Here is a 15376-nt window from a genome sequence, read left to right on the forward strand (position 1 = left end):
ATACAACACTTTACTATCTTCAAAGATATTTCACATTCAGTAGATAACATTTATCCTGTGTATAGAGAGCTGAAAGAACATGAAAAGAACAAAAGCTCAAGAAAAGCTTTTTTTCTTCCAAAATTTAACTCTTTACTAGAGAAACAGCCTATATAATTAGCAATCTAATTGCTGCTAAATTGAAGTCAAAACAATATAAGCAAGGTTTAAAGAAATGGAAACCACTAAGAACAAATAAGATTTTCTTCCATTAAACTTAATTCTTAATAATCACTGCTTAACTTTGGTTTTTTTCTATAATAGTAAGAACTGTATTTTCTTTTCAATTGCAAAGGAATTTTGTTGATATAAATTACACTATCACAAGTGTAATATCCCAAGTCGTTAAGGCTTTAAATGAAATAAAATGTACGCCTCAGATGTCTGTAGTAAATAATGGTAAGACAGGCTGGGAATCCACTGGAGACTCTTTCTTCAACCATGTTTCCTGTGTTCTTATGACTTTGTGGATTTCAATCCATTGGCTGAGTATAATACCTGAAATGAAGGGGACGAGGAAATTTGAAAGATAAGCTAAACTAGATCACAGTGCAAGTCAGCAAGAAGTTTAACAGCAACTCAGTTCTCATTTTCTTATAATGAAGAAGGATATAATCCAGTCTTTTTATTATGAAAATTGTTACAGGTCTAGAAGCAACAACAACAAAGTGTAGAATAGGATTATCTACTTAGTCAATAGGATTCCCTATAACCAGAACAATAATTGTGGATTATCCACATGGAACCACCTTTGTTATACAGAATGCTTATTTTGTTGCAAAGGGAATTTACACGTGGTACATCACTTTCAAACAGCATAAAAAGTTCGTAGTTTTTATTAGCTGCAGTAGTGACTTTGAAGTGGCTACCTGAATAGTGGTCAAACCCTCAGAATGTCTTCTCTACTACCTTTTCTTATCAAACAATCCCAAGTTCAAAAACCTGGAATCCCAACAAAAAATAAAGTGACACACTAAAGAGAGAATACAATGTTAGTTTCTGAAATTTTATTATTTTTAATACATACATTTCACAAACAGAAACCTTCTAACACCACACAATTCCATAACCAAATGTTTCAATTTTATCAACATTCTTTAACTATTTACACTGTCTTCCCTCAACAAAAGTGCAATCCAAGACATTTGACAAGAAATCTTCACTGATAAGAATACGTTTTTGAGCTGGTGTTAATGATGCCCATTCATTATATTTTCTTGCAATTACCTGGAATAATAATAAAGTCAACAGGACACAGAGATGAGCTGGGTTAGGCAGCATCCTTTTATAGGAAACAAAACACTGAACAAGAGCACTTTCTCCTCACCTCCTCCCCAACCTCCGACTAAAATTACCCAACAGCTGCTACCATGAGACTAAAGAGAACAGCAACCTGGAGTTACTGACCTGGGCACAGGAGGAGAGACTGCATGTTAAGCATTGATCTTACAGGACAAAACAAAAGATTTCAGCAAGTCAGTTTGGGTGATCTAATAAGTTACGTTATCAGTTTAATCTGTTAGTTTTAGGACTTAAACACCTAATAATATTTTCCTGATGAGTTAATTTCCCCCCAGACAGATACGAAAATACTTTTTACTCAGAAAATGAATGAGCTGCTTCTACAAAAACTGGGAATTAAAGACTGTTTGGGGAAAGCTCTTTCTTAATTACAATGGGATAATTCACCCCACTCCCTAACTTCACAGCAAATGTCTATCTTTTAAGGTGTAAACCCAGTATATCAACTGCTTCAAGTGCAACCAGAAGAGAGTGAAGAACTGAGCTGGCCTGAGAAGAAGAAGATGAGATGCTCAGAAACAGTCTTCCCATTAAACTAAAGCAGGTGATTTTATTTGTTCAAGGTATAACTCTTAAAACTAAAACAAGTTAAAGCAGATAAAAATCACTTATTAGTCACTCATGAGTAGGTTCATGTTACTGAACACTGTATCAGAAAAACAGAAAGTGGATCTCTTGGGTGACTAATACCCTTTAATATCCAAACCACAACAAAAAGAATCATCTTTTCTGATATATTCCAATTCCTATCAAGGTACTCAGAGCAAAGTACTTTGAGAAAGTGTGGAGAACATATTAAGGTCAGCAGTTTCCAAAATGAAATTTATTCTTCACATGGCTGCATACTCAATTACATTTTATTCTCAAATCAGCCAAATTTTCCATTTTAGACAAGAACGCAATGCCTTAAAGGCAAAAGATACTCTTGGATATGATACCTGTGCCTCTCCTTTTATATCAATTCAGCAACCATAGAATCCTAACTTAATCATCAAAATAAAGGCCCAAAGCAAATTTTACTCACTTACAGTGAAACTTCCTCAAACTTATTTCTCAGAGTAGACAACAATATGAGGAGAAAATAGTGAACGCATCAGACGCTACACTTGCAGAAGCTATAGGCTGAGGAGCTTGATGAACGTGATCTACACGTAAACTTGAAGCTTCAGAACAACAATACAAGCAGGTTTCTCTTTAGAAATTGAGGTGGGTTAAAGAACAAATATTTTACTATTCATTTTAAATTCAGAAATAAAATCCAATGGTACTCTGAAGACAAGAGAAACTCACCAAGTTTTATAACTGGGTACGTGAGAGAATCAATAGTGAAACAGCTAGTTCAGTTACAGCTTTGTGTATTAAACATAAATTTGCAAGGGATGTGTCCTATAGACCTCTTTTCCTTGCATCAAATACTGTGAAAGCAATGACAATTTGCTGCTTCTTACAGACATTCAGCATTTCCCCTCACTGTGATACTCTTCAGATCATCAAACATCAAACTGGATGTTGTCAGCCGAATTACAATCATGCAAACCGAAAGATAAAGAATATTAGTCAATCTCTCACAGTCAGCTGTGTTCTTTCTAACAAAACATCAAATATTCCATGTAGCAGAACTGAAACTCACTTGCAATGATGCCTGAACACTTCTGAGAGGAAAAACAACTGTTTTTATGAGAAAAAAAAATGGTATAAACGAAATAATAGAAAATATTCACATAACCCCAAATTTAGCTGCCCATAAAAGGATCATATTTTCAACATTCTTTTAGCATATATGTGTATTATAGTTGAAATTATCAAATTCATTTTTGAGAACTCATATTCCAATCCCAGTTCTCTAAAGGTATGGGGTGTCAGTCTACTTAAATCAGAAAGCTCTAATAAACAGAAGGCTGGGACTTTGGGAAGCTCAATGCTCTGACCAATCAAGTTCTGTAAAGTATCATCTTCTTCACCAATGGTAAGGTATCATGGAGATCTTCAGAATAATCTATTTTCAAACATATTGTTATGCATTATAATCAGTGATATCCCAAAATGAAACACTTTAAAAAGAAATACTAAAATTATTCTTTTCCTCAAAGGTTCACAAATAATTTTTTCCTTTCCTTCGTAGGGCAAAATCTTTGATTTGGGAAACGCAGCGTTAACGGGGTAAAATGCAGCCATAAGCAATTTGGGGGGAAGACAAGTACGGCAATTGGTTCTGAAACTCACCAGTCCGGGTCTGTGGCTGTGAGATTTACCTGTGAGAAGGATCTGACGTCAAATGGCACTTCGACAGTGCAAGCTGTATAAATCAGTACCGCTCAAATCATGTTATTCTTGGATTCTCCTTAAGAGCTTGTTTGACCAACTTCAAAGACACAGTTCAGATGACAGCGTTCTGCCTGTCTGCCCTCTTGAGTCAGTCTGCATCATTTCCAAATTCATTTAGCATATTCTCTTTGTTATAGGTCAGCTTACCTAAAAATATATACTTTCATATGCCTTATAATTTGGATATTATTTTCAGTATGAAAACTGGCTGCTAAACTACAACAGGGATAGAATCAGGGCTCATGTCCACCTTCCAATGATCTGTCAGTGAGGGGAAACTGCAGGCCAGCATGCACTGCGGAACGCCGAACCAAGGTGGACAAACACACCATCAGCTCTCCAGGCACAGATTACATTCACTTGTCACATGTTTTTCCCAAGGCCCAGAGAAGATCTAAAAGTGGGTCTTTAGACAGTTAACATTTAGTAAGAGTTTCTTCCCAACTCCTACCGTGCTCTCAGTTTACGACCACATAATCCCTTTCCTAGATTCACCCCATCTTCCCCACCACCCTAAAAGCTGCCCGAGAGACTCTTAGTGATAGTTAACCGCTCCCCCAAGCTCACAGGAGTACCGGCTGGGCTCTGGTCATGACCACAGACTAACACTCGGGAGTCAAGAGAAGGCAAGGGGCAGCCCCCCTTTTAGTGGCACACATACACAAAGGAACTCTCCTTTCAATTAGAAAAGAAATGAATGTCACAGAAGGCTTCCCTAGAAAAGATATGTAATAAAGTAATAATATCAATAAAATAGCTATTACTAAAGCAAAGCTTTCATCAATAAGCTTCGAGAACTTTGAAGGAGGAAAATGGCTTCACGAAATGGTAGTCCAGGTTGCCACAGTGTGGACACTGCTGGACGTTGCTGTACTCGGAGAAGTACTGCATCCCAATCCGCACGTCGATCACTGGCTTCCCGCAGTGCTTACAGTTCAGGCGGGCCTGGGGGGGGGAACACAAGATGCCGTGAGCCACAGTACCCCTCTACCTCCCAGCGCTGCCAACGTCAAACCAACGAAAACGTGAGACTGCTCTACCTGGGAAACTGATCAAGAGTTTAGTAAAGCATCCCTTTTATTACCCAAAACAGGGTACGCAGAGCATCAGATAAGCATGAGATATACACTCAAATATTCACCCATCAGCCTGACAGATTAATGACTCTTCTCTCCCGATGTGCAGCACTGCTAGTAATTACTACTACTGGTGGGAAGAAAATTCTCAACTTGTACTACCTAAACTTCTCCGGTAAAGTTCCCCTAACAATTGGAAATCTCTACCCCCTGGATTTTAAAAAGTGACTGAAACCAACTTCCCTCATCCAAATCTGCATGAAATTTCTTTGAAGACTTTTTTTGTTTATTTTAAAAATCCATATACATTTTTCATTCTACTGGTTACTACATTTCTGCTTTCTTTGGGGTAAAAATAAAATTTCCCTAAAATACTCTAGTAAAATTGAGGATCCAGGAATAAGGGCCACCTTTACCCTGAGGCTTCTGGAACCTGCGAGCACACTGTACCTTTATTCATGCCCCAGCCTCCCTCTAACAGCACAAGACCCAAGCTTTCAGCAATAGGTCCAAGGACTTCAGTGAATAACCAGAAATTATAACAGACTCTCAATTCAGACTCATTCTAAAAAGGTAAGAGAGAAGTATCATCTCATTTTGTCCTCAAAACGCTCCTGTAGGTAGGTAGTAGTACATGAATTTTAGATGATGGAACTAAGGCACATGGTGATAAAGCAGAAAGGCTGAGATCTGAACCACAGTAGCTTACTCCAGAGCCTGCCCTCTTAGCCATTACACGGACTACCTTTCTGTAACCTGAGAAAAACGCCCTTTTAACTGACTAATCTCTCTGAACAATATTAAAAGTGAGATTCTAAGCAAACCGCTCTCTTTAACCTATTACTCCTTTCTAATGATGAATCCCTGCTTACTTTGGTCTCGAAGTCTTATCGGAAGACACTCCTTGATGCCTTAATAGTGTCTAACACTTGCACCTTCTCAGTGAACATAGTTAATTGATATGTTTTTAAGCCAAAAGTAATCAAACCTGTTTTCCATTTCAGGAAGGGGCCAGAAAAGAAGTGTTTGGGCTTAAATTGTTTTAAGGAAGAAATATATAGTGAGGAACAGCAGGCTGGGTGTGGCAGGATGCCATTCTGCTTTTCTCTCTGAAGATGAGGAAATAACCCCAGTGCCTTTCAGTGGTGGAGTAGAAAGAGCACCAGACTGGGAGTGACAGAGGCTGTGGTCACGGCTGTGACACGTGTGGGTAGACCTGGGAAAAACATTCTAATTGTTTAGGCCTCCACTGTACGTGGAAAATACGAGTCTTTTCCAGTGCTAACACTCTATGAGTTATAGGCCCACACATTCTTTCACTTCCTTACTTCTTTAAAAGATAACCCTGTCTGGTGTGTGTGGGAGAGAGGCATCCCTTCCTTTTGTTCCTCTCATTTCAAGAGCTGGCATCGAGGAACAGTGGGTATTATAAAATGCTACAGTGAATAACTAAAAGACGATGATATCTCACTTCCAAGGCTAAGTTTTAAATGGAAATGTGGTCCATGTATGAGAATAGCGTAAAGGAGTCAATTCTATCTGGAATCAAACGACAGGCTACAGATGGCCATTCAGGTCTCTCACGACATATTTCTCTTCTAAGATCACTAGTACAGACACAGCATAGCTGACATACCAACTGTGCCAACCTTTTAATTCAACCAACACAGCTTATCTTCTGAATAAACTAATAATGGTAAGGATATTCTCTTTATAAAAGTCAAACCATAATGCTAAAGATATAAAACTGTGTAATAAAACTAATGAAATGTTTATCAGGTATTTATATTAAAGACTTAGCCACTTAAGAGGGAAGGAAAATACCCCTCCAATCCATGAATATCAAAGAATTATATAACAAGTGTTTTCTTTTCCAAAGCACTTGGAAATAAATCAAGATACTTCCAAGGATTTTGTTTTGTCTCCTGTGTTTCTATGGACTTATGTAAGGCATTTTCCAATGTTAATACTTCCCTCTTTTCCTCATGACAGCTAAAGTTCAGATGCTTTCTTAGCATCAGAAGATGCCCCCCCTTAGCAGAGCTTTAAGGACTACAAATCTTTCAAGTCAACCTCAAACACCTGACAGGGCAGGCAGTTCCTGGATAACTGCACTGTCCCACAGAAAGGAAACAAAAAGAAAATCCTGTCTATTAAAGAAAGTGAAACTTTCTTCTTTCCTTTTAAATGACAACTTTTTCTTACTAGAAACTATGTTAATCATATAAAACATTAAAAAATATAAGTAAGCAAAAAGAAAACTAAAGGAACCACTCAGCACCCCACAACCCAGAGACAACCTCTGGTAATAGGCTAGCGGGTTCCTTTTCATGTTCACTTTTTACAAATGGAAGCATGTTATTCTGCCATTTAAAGGCGGCTTTTTTTGACTTAAAATACTGAAGATATTTCCCACATAATTACAAGATCCCTTTTAATGACTGCCTAGTATTCCAGTAACAGCAGCACCGTGCTGCAGTAAATCAACCGTCACTGCTGGACTCTGGGGAGTCGCACGGCTGCTCACTCCTGAAGCATGTTCTCCACACCCTCCCACCTCCTCCAACATAACCGCAGTGCTGCCTCTAACTCCTCTGCATTCATCTGGGGACAGAAGCCTGAGAGCACCCACTACTCGCTCTGAGGGGTAAGTACCAACCTGACAACATGGAGAGGCGGCCAGGATGTCATAGGTGTACATGGTGCCCAGCTGGTGCCAGCTGCCATCCCACCGCGACTTACACTTGATGCAGATGATCTTGTGAACCCCTTCCAGGCAGTCCACGCACACTGCGTACAGATGCATGAGCCTCCCTGTACACAGAAGACACGATGCTGAGAGTGGCTGGCCAAGAAATCACCTTTTGTCACCAAAGGGGATTAAAACAATGGCTCATCTAACAGTTATAAGCAAAACTTTATCATTTGAATAAATATATAAAACAAAATAGATGATATTTATCATATATTCCCAAGTTGTCCTTTTACAATAGTGATGGATTACTAACTATTGTCAATGGGACACATACTTTAAGTTCAATCTTATTAAATACCTGCTTCAATTCATTTTTCTGAAAAGTGCTGCGAGGTTTATAATACGGACGTCCAAACTCAAAATGACCAAGCCACAGATGCTCAAAAGCAGCTGTGATCATGCAGGACTTTCTGCTCAGAGATCTACTGTGGATTATGGAGGCTGAACCAGCAATGTTGGTCTGTGTTCATGGGCTCTCATCCATCAATAAGTCCCATCATGAAAAAGTCCAAAGTCTGTCTTGGTATTGGTAGCCCAGAATTACACCATAGTCAGAATTACCATGTTAACTGTTCTTGTCTCCAAAATTGCTCATCCATCACCACATCCAATTTAGGAACCAGAATTATATCTTACTTGTGTGTGTTTTGTTTTTCTTTTCAAAGGAGTTCAATGTCTTGTTATTTACTGGGCTCCTGAAAGTCATAAGCCCATTCCTCCACTATTTATCAATATCTACCGCTTGTAAAGGAAAGATGTCACGCTAGTTTATATGGAAGGGTTCAGGTTCAAATCGGGGAAAAGCTGGAATGTCCAGCATCTGTCTGGGCAATGTGTAACAACAATAACACTGCTCTCTATGTGGGGATCGGGGTCCCACTGTGATAAAAAACTACCAGCAGCAGAATACATACTCCTAAGTGACTTCTTATTCAGAGTGTGCTGCTCGTTGCCACCAGCCAGACCATGCTCTTCATATTTTCAGTGGTTAAGGACCAGCCTGCTCCTTACACATTAGAAAGGGGTATACAGTACTCACAGGGAAATCTTTCATTTCATTCATTTACGAGACTCTCTCTCCCTCTCCCTGAGGGCAGGAACTATGCCCTCCTTGAAGGCTCAGTGTCTTGCACAATATCTGGAACGCGGAAAGCACTCCAGAATTGTACATTACATGAATGGATGAGATATATTAACAGCCTAAGACGTTAAAACCTTGGAGGTCTCTATGCCAAAACATGGGAAGGGTGACAAGAGCTTCTTACAATACTGCCCACCTCTGTTGTAGGGCACTGAAAATAAAACAATCTCACACTCAGAGTGGCCTGGGGCATTTCAAGATGTCATTTCAATATCTAGCAGCCACTGGAAAAGGCTTCATTTCCAATCTCCGTCCTAGACGGAGTTCTCAAACACTGCAGATCTCAAACATTCAAAGACATCAAGGTGGCTGCTAAGAAGGGTGGGGACAGGGACAGACGGAGAAGTCACATGTTGGTAGCAATGACCATGATGATGAAGTTGACAGGGAACTTTCACTGAGTGCTTACCAAGGATCTGACACTGTGCTAGGAGGCTACGTGAATCCTTTCATTTAACCCTCACAACCAACCCTCTAAAGTAGGCGTTACTGTTATTCCCACTTCAGATAGGAGGAACTGAAGCTTAAGAGAGCTGGAATAGCTTGCCCGAGCTCAAAAAGATAATAAATAGCAAAGTCCAGACTTGTCTGACTCAACCTCCAGGCTACATCACGGGAATTCCTGGCTGGAAATTTGTTTCAGTTACTGTTATATATTGTCCTAAATACTGAGAATTTAAAATTTCTAAATTCTAGGGTTGTGAGTTCAAACAAAAAGCAGATTTCTGAGAGAATAATTACCTATGGTTCTAAGTGGTAAAGAACTATTGTACCAAAAGAAATTCCTAACTCGATCAACCTTAATAAATTATTAAAACCAAACAAAAACATCTTCTTCTGGAAAAATGAGGGAAGAGAGGCTGGAGCTGGAGGCTGGGGAGGGCACTGAGGGGGAAAGGGCCCAGAGCAAGGGAATGACGATCCACACGGCCCACCACTGGAAATTACACATTATTTCAGCAGCGTGTAATCAACTGCAGCCTGGAATCCTGTGGCCTGGAATGTGCCTTCCTACTGGAACTGAAAATGCTTTAAGGAATACATGGTTGAAACTCTGTGATGGAAGAAGTTATTGACACTGGCTTGTTATAAAAGAAGATGGCATGGACTTCGAGATGTGGCAATAAAAACACGGACATATGCCAAGGCCCCACTTACGGCATTGACTTGTCTGGTGCTGATAAAACAACCAGATCCTCAGATTTTATCGTCAACAGTTAAACTTCTCAAGACTTCTGTAGTGCACACCTAACGCATCCATTATCTATTTGGATAATGTGTGTACGTACTTAGGTGTGTACACACACACACACACACACATACACAGAATTCTTAGGCCTGTCTAATTTTTACCTTTCTCCATCCACTCTGATGGGTACCCTTAAGATCTGGTCCTGGGCTCTGTCATATACTCCTCCTTTTCTTTCTCTTTTCTCCCCCATTCAAAGCCTCTTCCACTCTTTTACCCACTAATTTTATAAAATAAGCTTCAGTGTTCATCCTAAATATTTATTTCTAATAGCGCTTGTGAAAGACACCTCCACTCAAAAGTTCCAACATCTCTTCAAACCCAATACACACAAATACCCCATCTTCCTTCCTCTAAGATCAGGTCCCTTCCCCAACTTTCTCTTCTCCTGTTCGTGACAATACTGTTTACCTGGTCTAGAGCCAAAGCGAGCCAACAAGGACGCATCTTTATCCCGTAGAGTAAAGCTGTCTCCAAAGCTGTGATCTTCCCTTTAATATAATCTCTTACAGCTGTTCCCACCTTTCAATCCCCACCATCACCACCCAGCCGTCTCTCTTCTCCTTGCATCTAGAATACAGATTTCAGTTTCAACTGTATAGCTTCCACCCCTTTAAAACAACTTTTCCCCCAAGCAACCACTGGCTTTAAAAAAAAAAATTGTTAAACCCTTCAATTCATCAATATGGCAAAGCTCTTTGTTATGGCTTGAAAGGACCCACAATCTGTTCTCCACCTATCTTACTCATTTCCTACTCTAGAACCTCTGCTCCAACCAGATGGTGCTCTTCGGTTCTCTCACTGTCTCCTGACCTTTTTATGAACAACTATTCCTTTGCTTACATTACTCCTTATCAACAAACCCCCAGTGTAGTTAGACCATGTACTTATCAAAGTCCAGTGCCCCTCTTGACATCTGCCTTCACATTACCTCCTTTGACTACCCAGGCCAAAGTGTCCCCTTCCTCTTTGGAAACGATAGGTTGCTTCACGTACATAATATCCAGGCGATACCAGTTCCAAAGGTGGTACTAGTGCCTTAGGCCTGGTAAAGTTAGTTACACTTTCGCAAATGCATCTTATATCCTAAGATTATAGACTGATGAGTGGCAAGGACTGATAGTACCCAGTACAAGTATGCAATTCATAAGTTTGATTGATTGGTGAACAGATTAAATGAAAAGGATTTGTCCATCATGAATAGAAAAAGGACAACTCTCCTCTCATGTACCCTGTACCCTTGTACTCTCATTCATCTTCATAAAGAATATTTCCAATCATAAAATGGTGAAGTGAAGATGTTTCCATCTACTTCCCTCTAAAATTATCCCCACGCAGTATAAAGTACAAGTAACAAAATACAAATTCCATCTTCCATGAAACTATGAGGTACTTGCAAACCTGAATATGAGATCAGAAATTAGATGGAGAAGTAATAAATGGTTTAGCTCTGAAACTGGAAAACAAGCACAGGGGAGGTTGAGATGAGGTGCTGAAAGAGAAAGCGTGGGGTATAACAAATTACTAAATAACCACACATTCTATACAACTTTTTTCATCAAGAAGCAGAGTCTGTTGAATCATCCCCTGAATCTGGGATAGCCTTACAACTTATTTTTTTGAAGAACAGAATGTGATGGAAGTGATGTTACTCAGTCCCAAGCTTAAGCCTCAAGAGAGAGAGGCCATGCAGCTCCATTCTCACCATCTTTAATGCTATCCTGAGAACACCATGTGAAAAAGCCCAGGCTAGTCTACCGGCAGATGAAAGGATATATAAACAGGGATAAGCCATTCTAGCGGAGGCTCCCAAGGCCAACCAGACTGTCAACTGCTAGACATGTGTGAGAGGCCATCCTAACCAACCAACTCATAGAATTGTGAGAAATTATAAATCATCACTGTTTTACACCACTAAGTTTTAGAGTGGCTTGCCCTATAACAAAGGCTAAAAGACACAGGACAGTAGGCAAAACTCTAGAAAATGAATGAGACCACCCCTCGCAAATTCAGCTCCCTTCCCCTGCTGAGAAAGATGAAACAGAAATAGCATGCATGAAACAAGAGCAGGATGCTATTAAAAAGAACTTTTGGAAATTACAAATATAATAGATAACAGAAAATCTTAAACTCAGTAAAAATACTGGAATATAAAATCAGAGAAATCTTCCAGAAAGCAGAATAAAGATAAAGAGATGAACAGGGCCAAAAATATACATAATAAAGGATCTCCCCCCTCCTCAAAAAAAAAAAAAAAAGGATCAATCTAAGAGGTCCAACATCTGATTAACTGTTCTACAGAGAAGAAAGAAAGAAAGGAGGGAAGGAAGGAAAGAAGGGAGGGAGGGAGGGAGGGAGGGAAGGAAGGAAGGAAGGAAGGAAGGAAGAAAGAAAGAAAGAAAGAAAGAAAGAAAAAATGAAAATGGGAGGAAATCATCAAAGAAATAAATCAAAAGAAAATTTCCCCAAATTGAAGACTATAAGTTTACAAAATCAAAAAGCCAAGAAAGCATCCTGCCCAACAAATGGAAAAAAAGACATCATGGTGAAACTTCAGAATACTAGAGAAAATCTAAAAACCTTTGGAGGATGGGAAGGAGAAATAAAGGGCCAGGAATAAGAATAATATTAGATTTCTCAGTAGCAACACTGGAAGACAGGAGACAGTGAAGTAATGCCTTCAAAATTCCAAAGGGAAAATAATTATAACTTGGAAGACTATGGGAAAATATTCCAAAGGGAAAATAATTATAACTTGGAAGTGTGAAGATAGAATCAAGATACTACCAGACTTTCAAAAACTCAAAACATCTATTCCCATGCTTCCTTTCTCAGAAAGCTCCTAGGTGATGCTTCTTAACAAACTGAGGAAATTTACCAAGAAAAAAGAGAGTATGGGATCTAGGCAACAGAAGATAAAAAATAGGAAAGAGATGAAAGAATTCCTAGAAGGACAGCTATGTAGTACAGCAGGCATTAAGTGCAGCAGGACAGACAGGAGCAGGAAGATGAAAGGCTCCATGAAAGAAATTTCTAGAAAATAATTCATAAAAATGTCTGACAGGTATGTGGACATGTTTTTGAAAGGTGGTTTGTAGAGCTGCTGGAGAGTTAGAAGCACCAGCCAAAGCTTCAAAAAAAAGGCTAAGCAAATGAAAATGCGAAGCAATTATTAACTTTGATAAAAACAAAAGGAGTCCCAGAACATATAGTTCTCTAAATAGGAAATACATCTATACTTCTTGGCTCAGCACTAAATATTTATATACTCATAGTAACAAAATCATTAAGGATTTAACTAAGAATTGTGATGGATTATCCTGAGAGAAAGGGGAAGATGCAAGAAAGCATGAACCATCATCCACCTTAAAAGTAAATCTAGAGGTAATATGTAAAATCGGAGAATGAAGATAGCAGCTTTAAAATTATGATGGTAAAAACCTGAAGAATCAGTTAAGATTTGAAAGTGTCTCACTCTGAGAAGTGAGACAGCAGGGGTGGGTGGGAAGAAGATAGGTGGGGATATATCATTTTTACTATAGGCTTTTTAAAGCACACTTTTAAAGTTATAAACGGGTTATATGTCATGGATCCCGTATTTATATAAATTCAGTAGTTTTACATGAATTGACAGATTTCTCTGTCAACTGACCCACCCCGTTATTCATTTTCTGGCTGAAATGTCCCAGTCTTTGTACGTCATCCACAGCGCTAATAGTAAGAAGCTCCCCACGCCTCTCCACCAGGGTAATATCTGAGCTTTCATTTTCCTTTTGCTGCTATCAAGAAAGTCTCACCTTTCATACATTTCAAGATTAATTCAACTAATCTAAAAACACATTGACCCTTCCCTCGCTGTGTTATGTTTACAAGGATCAGAGAGAATACACAGCTTGCTGGGCACAGTAACATAGGTTTCAAAGGCACCTACTTTATAGCAAGTGAAACATTTTTATGCAACTCCTTCTCTAAAGTTCCTCCCAATTACGAAAAACTATACACCTGAATCCTCTCTTCAAATTACAGCAAGACAGAAACATAAAATTACCCACCAGGACCACTGTACTTGGTATAGTGTGACATCAGAGGAAAGGACACCACCTCACTGGGCAGAGCTGAAACATTCAAAAGTTAGCTAGCTCCTGACTAGAACAAAAACACGTCATCAGTTAAAATTAAGCCCCAACAGAGCCATCCCTTCTTGTTGGCTTTTCACTTCTCACAAACAGAAAACAGGCAAGGTGAGCGAACACCTGTACCTTGGAGGTGACAGGGAACATCGTATTCGATCTCATCGTGTCTCGAGGGGCTTAAGAACAGAGTTCCGTCCACCAGCGGGAACTGCTCGAACACCGGGAGTGCCCGGTGGCACAGGGCACAGTTCACCACGTTCCTGTGGCTGGCGCTGAGGGCCGCGAGGATGAACTTCCGCAGATCCTCGCCCTGGCCCATCTGGGCATCGTCCTCCACCCGCACGTGGAAAGTGTTCAGCTTGTGCCGGGGGATGTGAGTGAGGAGCTCGGACAGGTCCAGGCGCCGCAGGAACTGCACGGGCGCGTCGAAGTGGCCCCCCCTGTGAACTGACAACCCGGCCGGACTGTAGTCAAAGTGGGCGTTTCGGAACACGTGGCCCCCCGCCAAGGCCTTTTTGTGAGGCTCCAGGTGGATGGCGTTCTTTAGGAACTCCCCGAGGTACCTGGAGGAGCGGGGGCCGCTGAAGTGGGCGGGGGAGAGGATGGAGTAGCCGGTGGGCGGGGACTGGCCCGGGGAGCCGCAGGGGGAGCGCGCCCCGTAGGCTGCGGCCCCGCCGCCCTTCTCCTGGGAGTTCTGCCGGTCCATGGAATGCCGGCGGGGCAGGTCGTGGCTCAGGCCTTTCTGGGGCTTGGTGGGCGGCCGGCACTTCTTGGCCTCCTCCGCCGCCTCACCGGGGGGCCTCCCGGTGTTCCTCTCCGACCCCGACTTCTTCTTTTTCTCATCCTGCATCCGCTTCACCTGGTACCAGTCCGTGTCCTTCTTCAAGTGGCCCTGGCCGCAGCGGCAGGAGCAGAAGCGGAAGGCCAGGTCGTAGCCCTTCTTGGTCCACATGTTCTGGCGGCACTGCTTCTCGTTCCAGCTGCGGGCCCGGCCGATGCAGTTGAACTGGACCAGGATGCTGCTCTCCCACTCGTAGAAGCACTGCAGGTGCATCCAGGTGCTGTGAGGGCAGTGCTCGTTGTTGCACACCACCTTCTGGTAGTCGTCCTTCTCCAGGTCAACCGGCCTCCCGAAGCTGCAGATCAGCGGCGTGGCACAAGGGGCTTCTGGGGAGAAACAGAGAGAGAGAGATAAAGTCAGCTAGTGGGCTGTGGGATTCCAGCCCACGGCCAAGTGTGAGGTCAAAGCTACCATCCCACCTTAGCCCATTCACGCCAAAGGTACGATTTTTCTGGTGTGGAGATTTCTACTACTGGAATAACACCAGACAGGGTTCAAAAACATTCACCATTTTC

The 15376-nt window shown here is 41.1% G+C and overlaps 1 protein-coding gene across 2 annotated transcripts in view; it reads right to left on the minus strand.

The window, feature by feature from the left end:
• Positions 1-1024: 1024 nt before the first annotated feature.
• HECA (hdc homolog, cell cycle regulator) overlaps positions 1025-15376 on the minus strand; it is a 42355-nt gene continuing 28003 nt past the window's right edge. For both annotated transcript variants that reach the window (XM_060167711.1, XM_060167710.1), the window contains exons 2-4: positions 14147-15187; positions 7402-7556; positions 1025-4611 (exon numbers count right to left, since the gene is read on the minus strand). In XM_060167711.1, the coding sequence (XP_060023694.1) occupies positions 4447-4611; positions 7402-7556; positions 14147-15187 (1361 nt within the window). In that variant the 3' untranslated portion in view covers positions 1025-4446. The remainder of the gene's footprint in view (positions 4612-7401; positions 7557-14146; positions 15188-15376) is intronic.

The sequence above is a fragment of the Lagenorhynchus albirostris genome, chromosome 12, assembly GCF_949774975.1.
Source record: "Lagenorhynchus albirostris chromosome 12, mLagAlb1.1, whole genome shotgun sequence".
NCBI classification, from domain to species: domain Eukaryota; kingdom Metazoa; phylum Chordata; class Mammalia; order Artiodactyla; family Delphinidae; genus Lagenorhynchus; species Lagenorhynchus albirostris.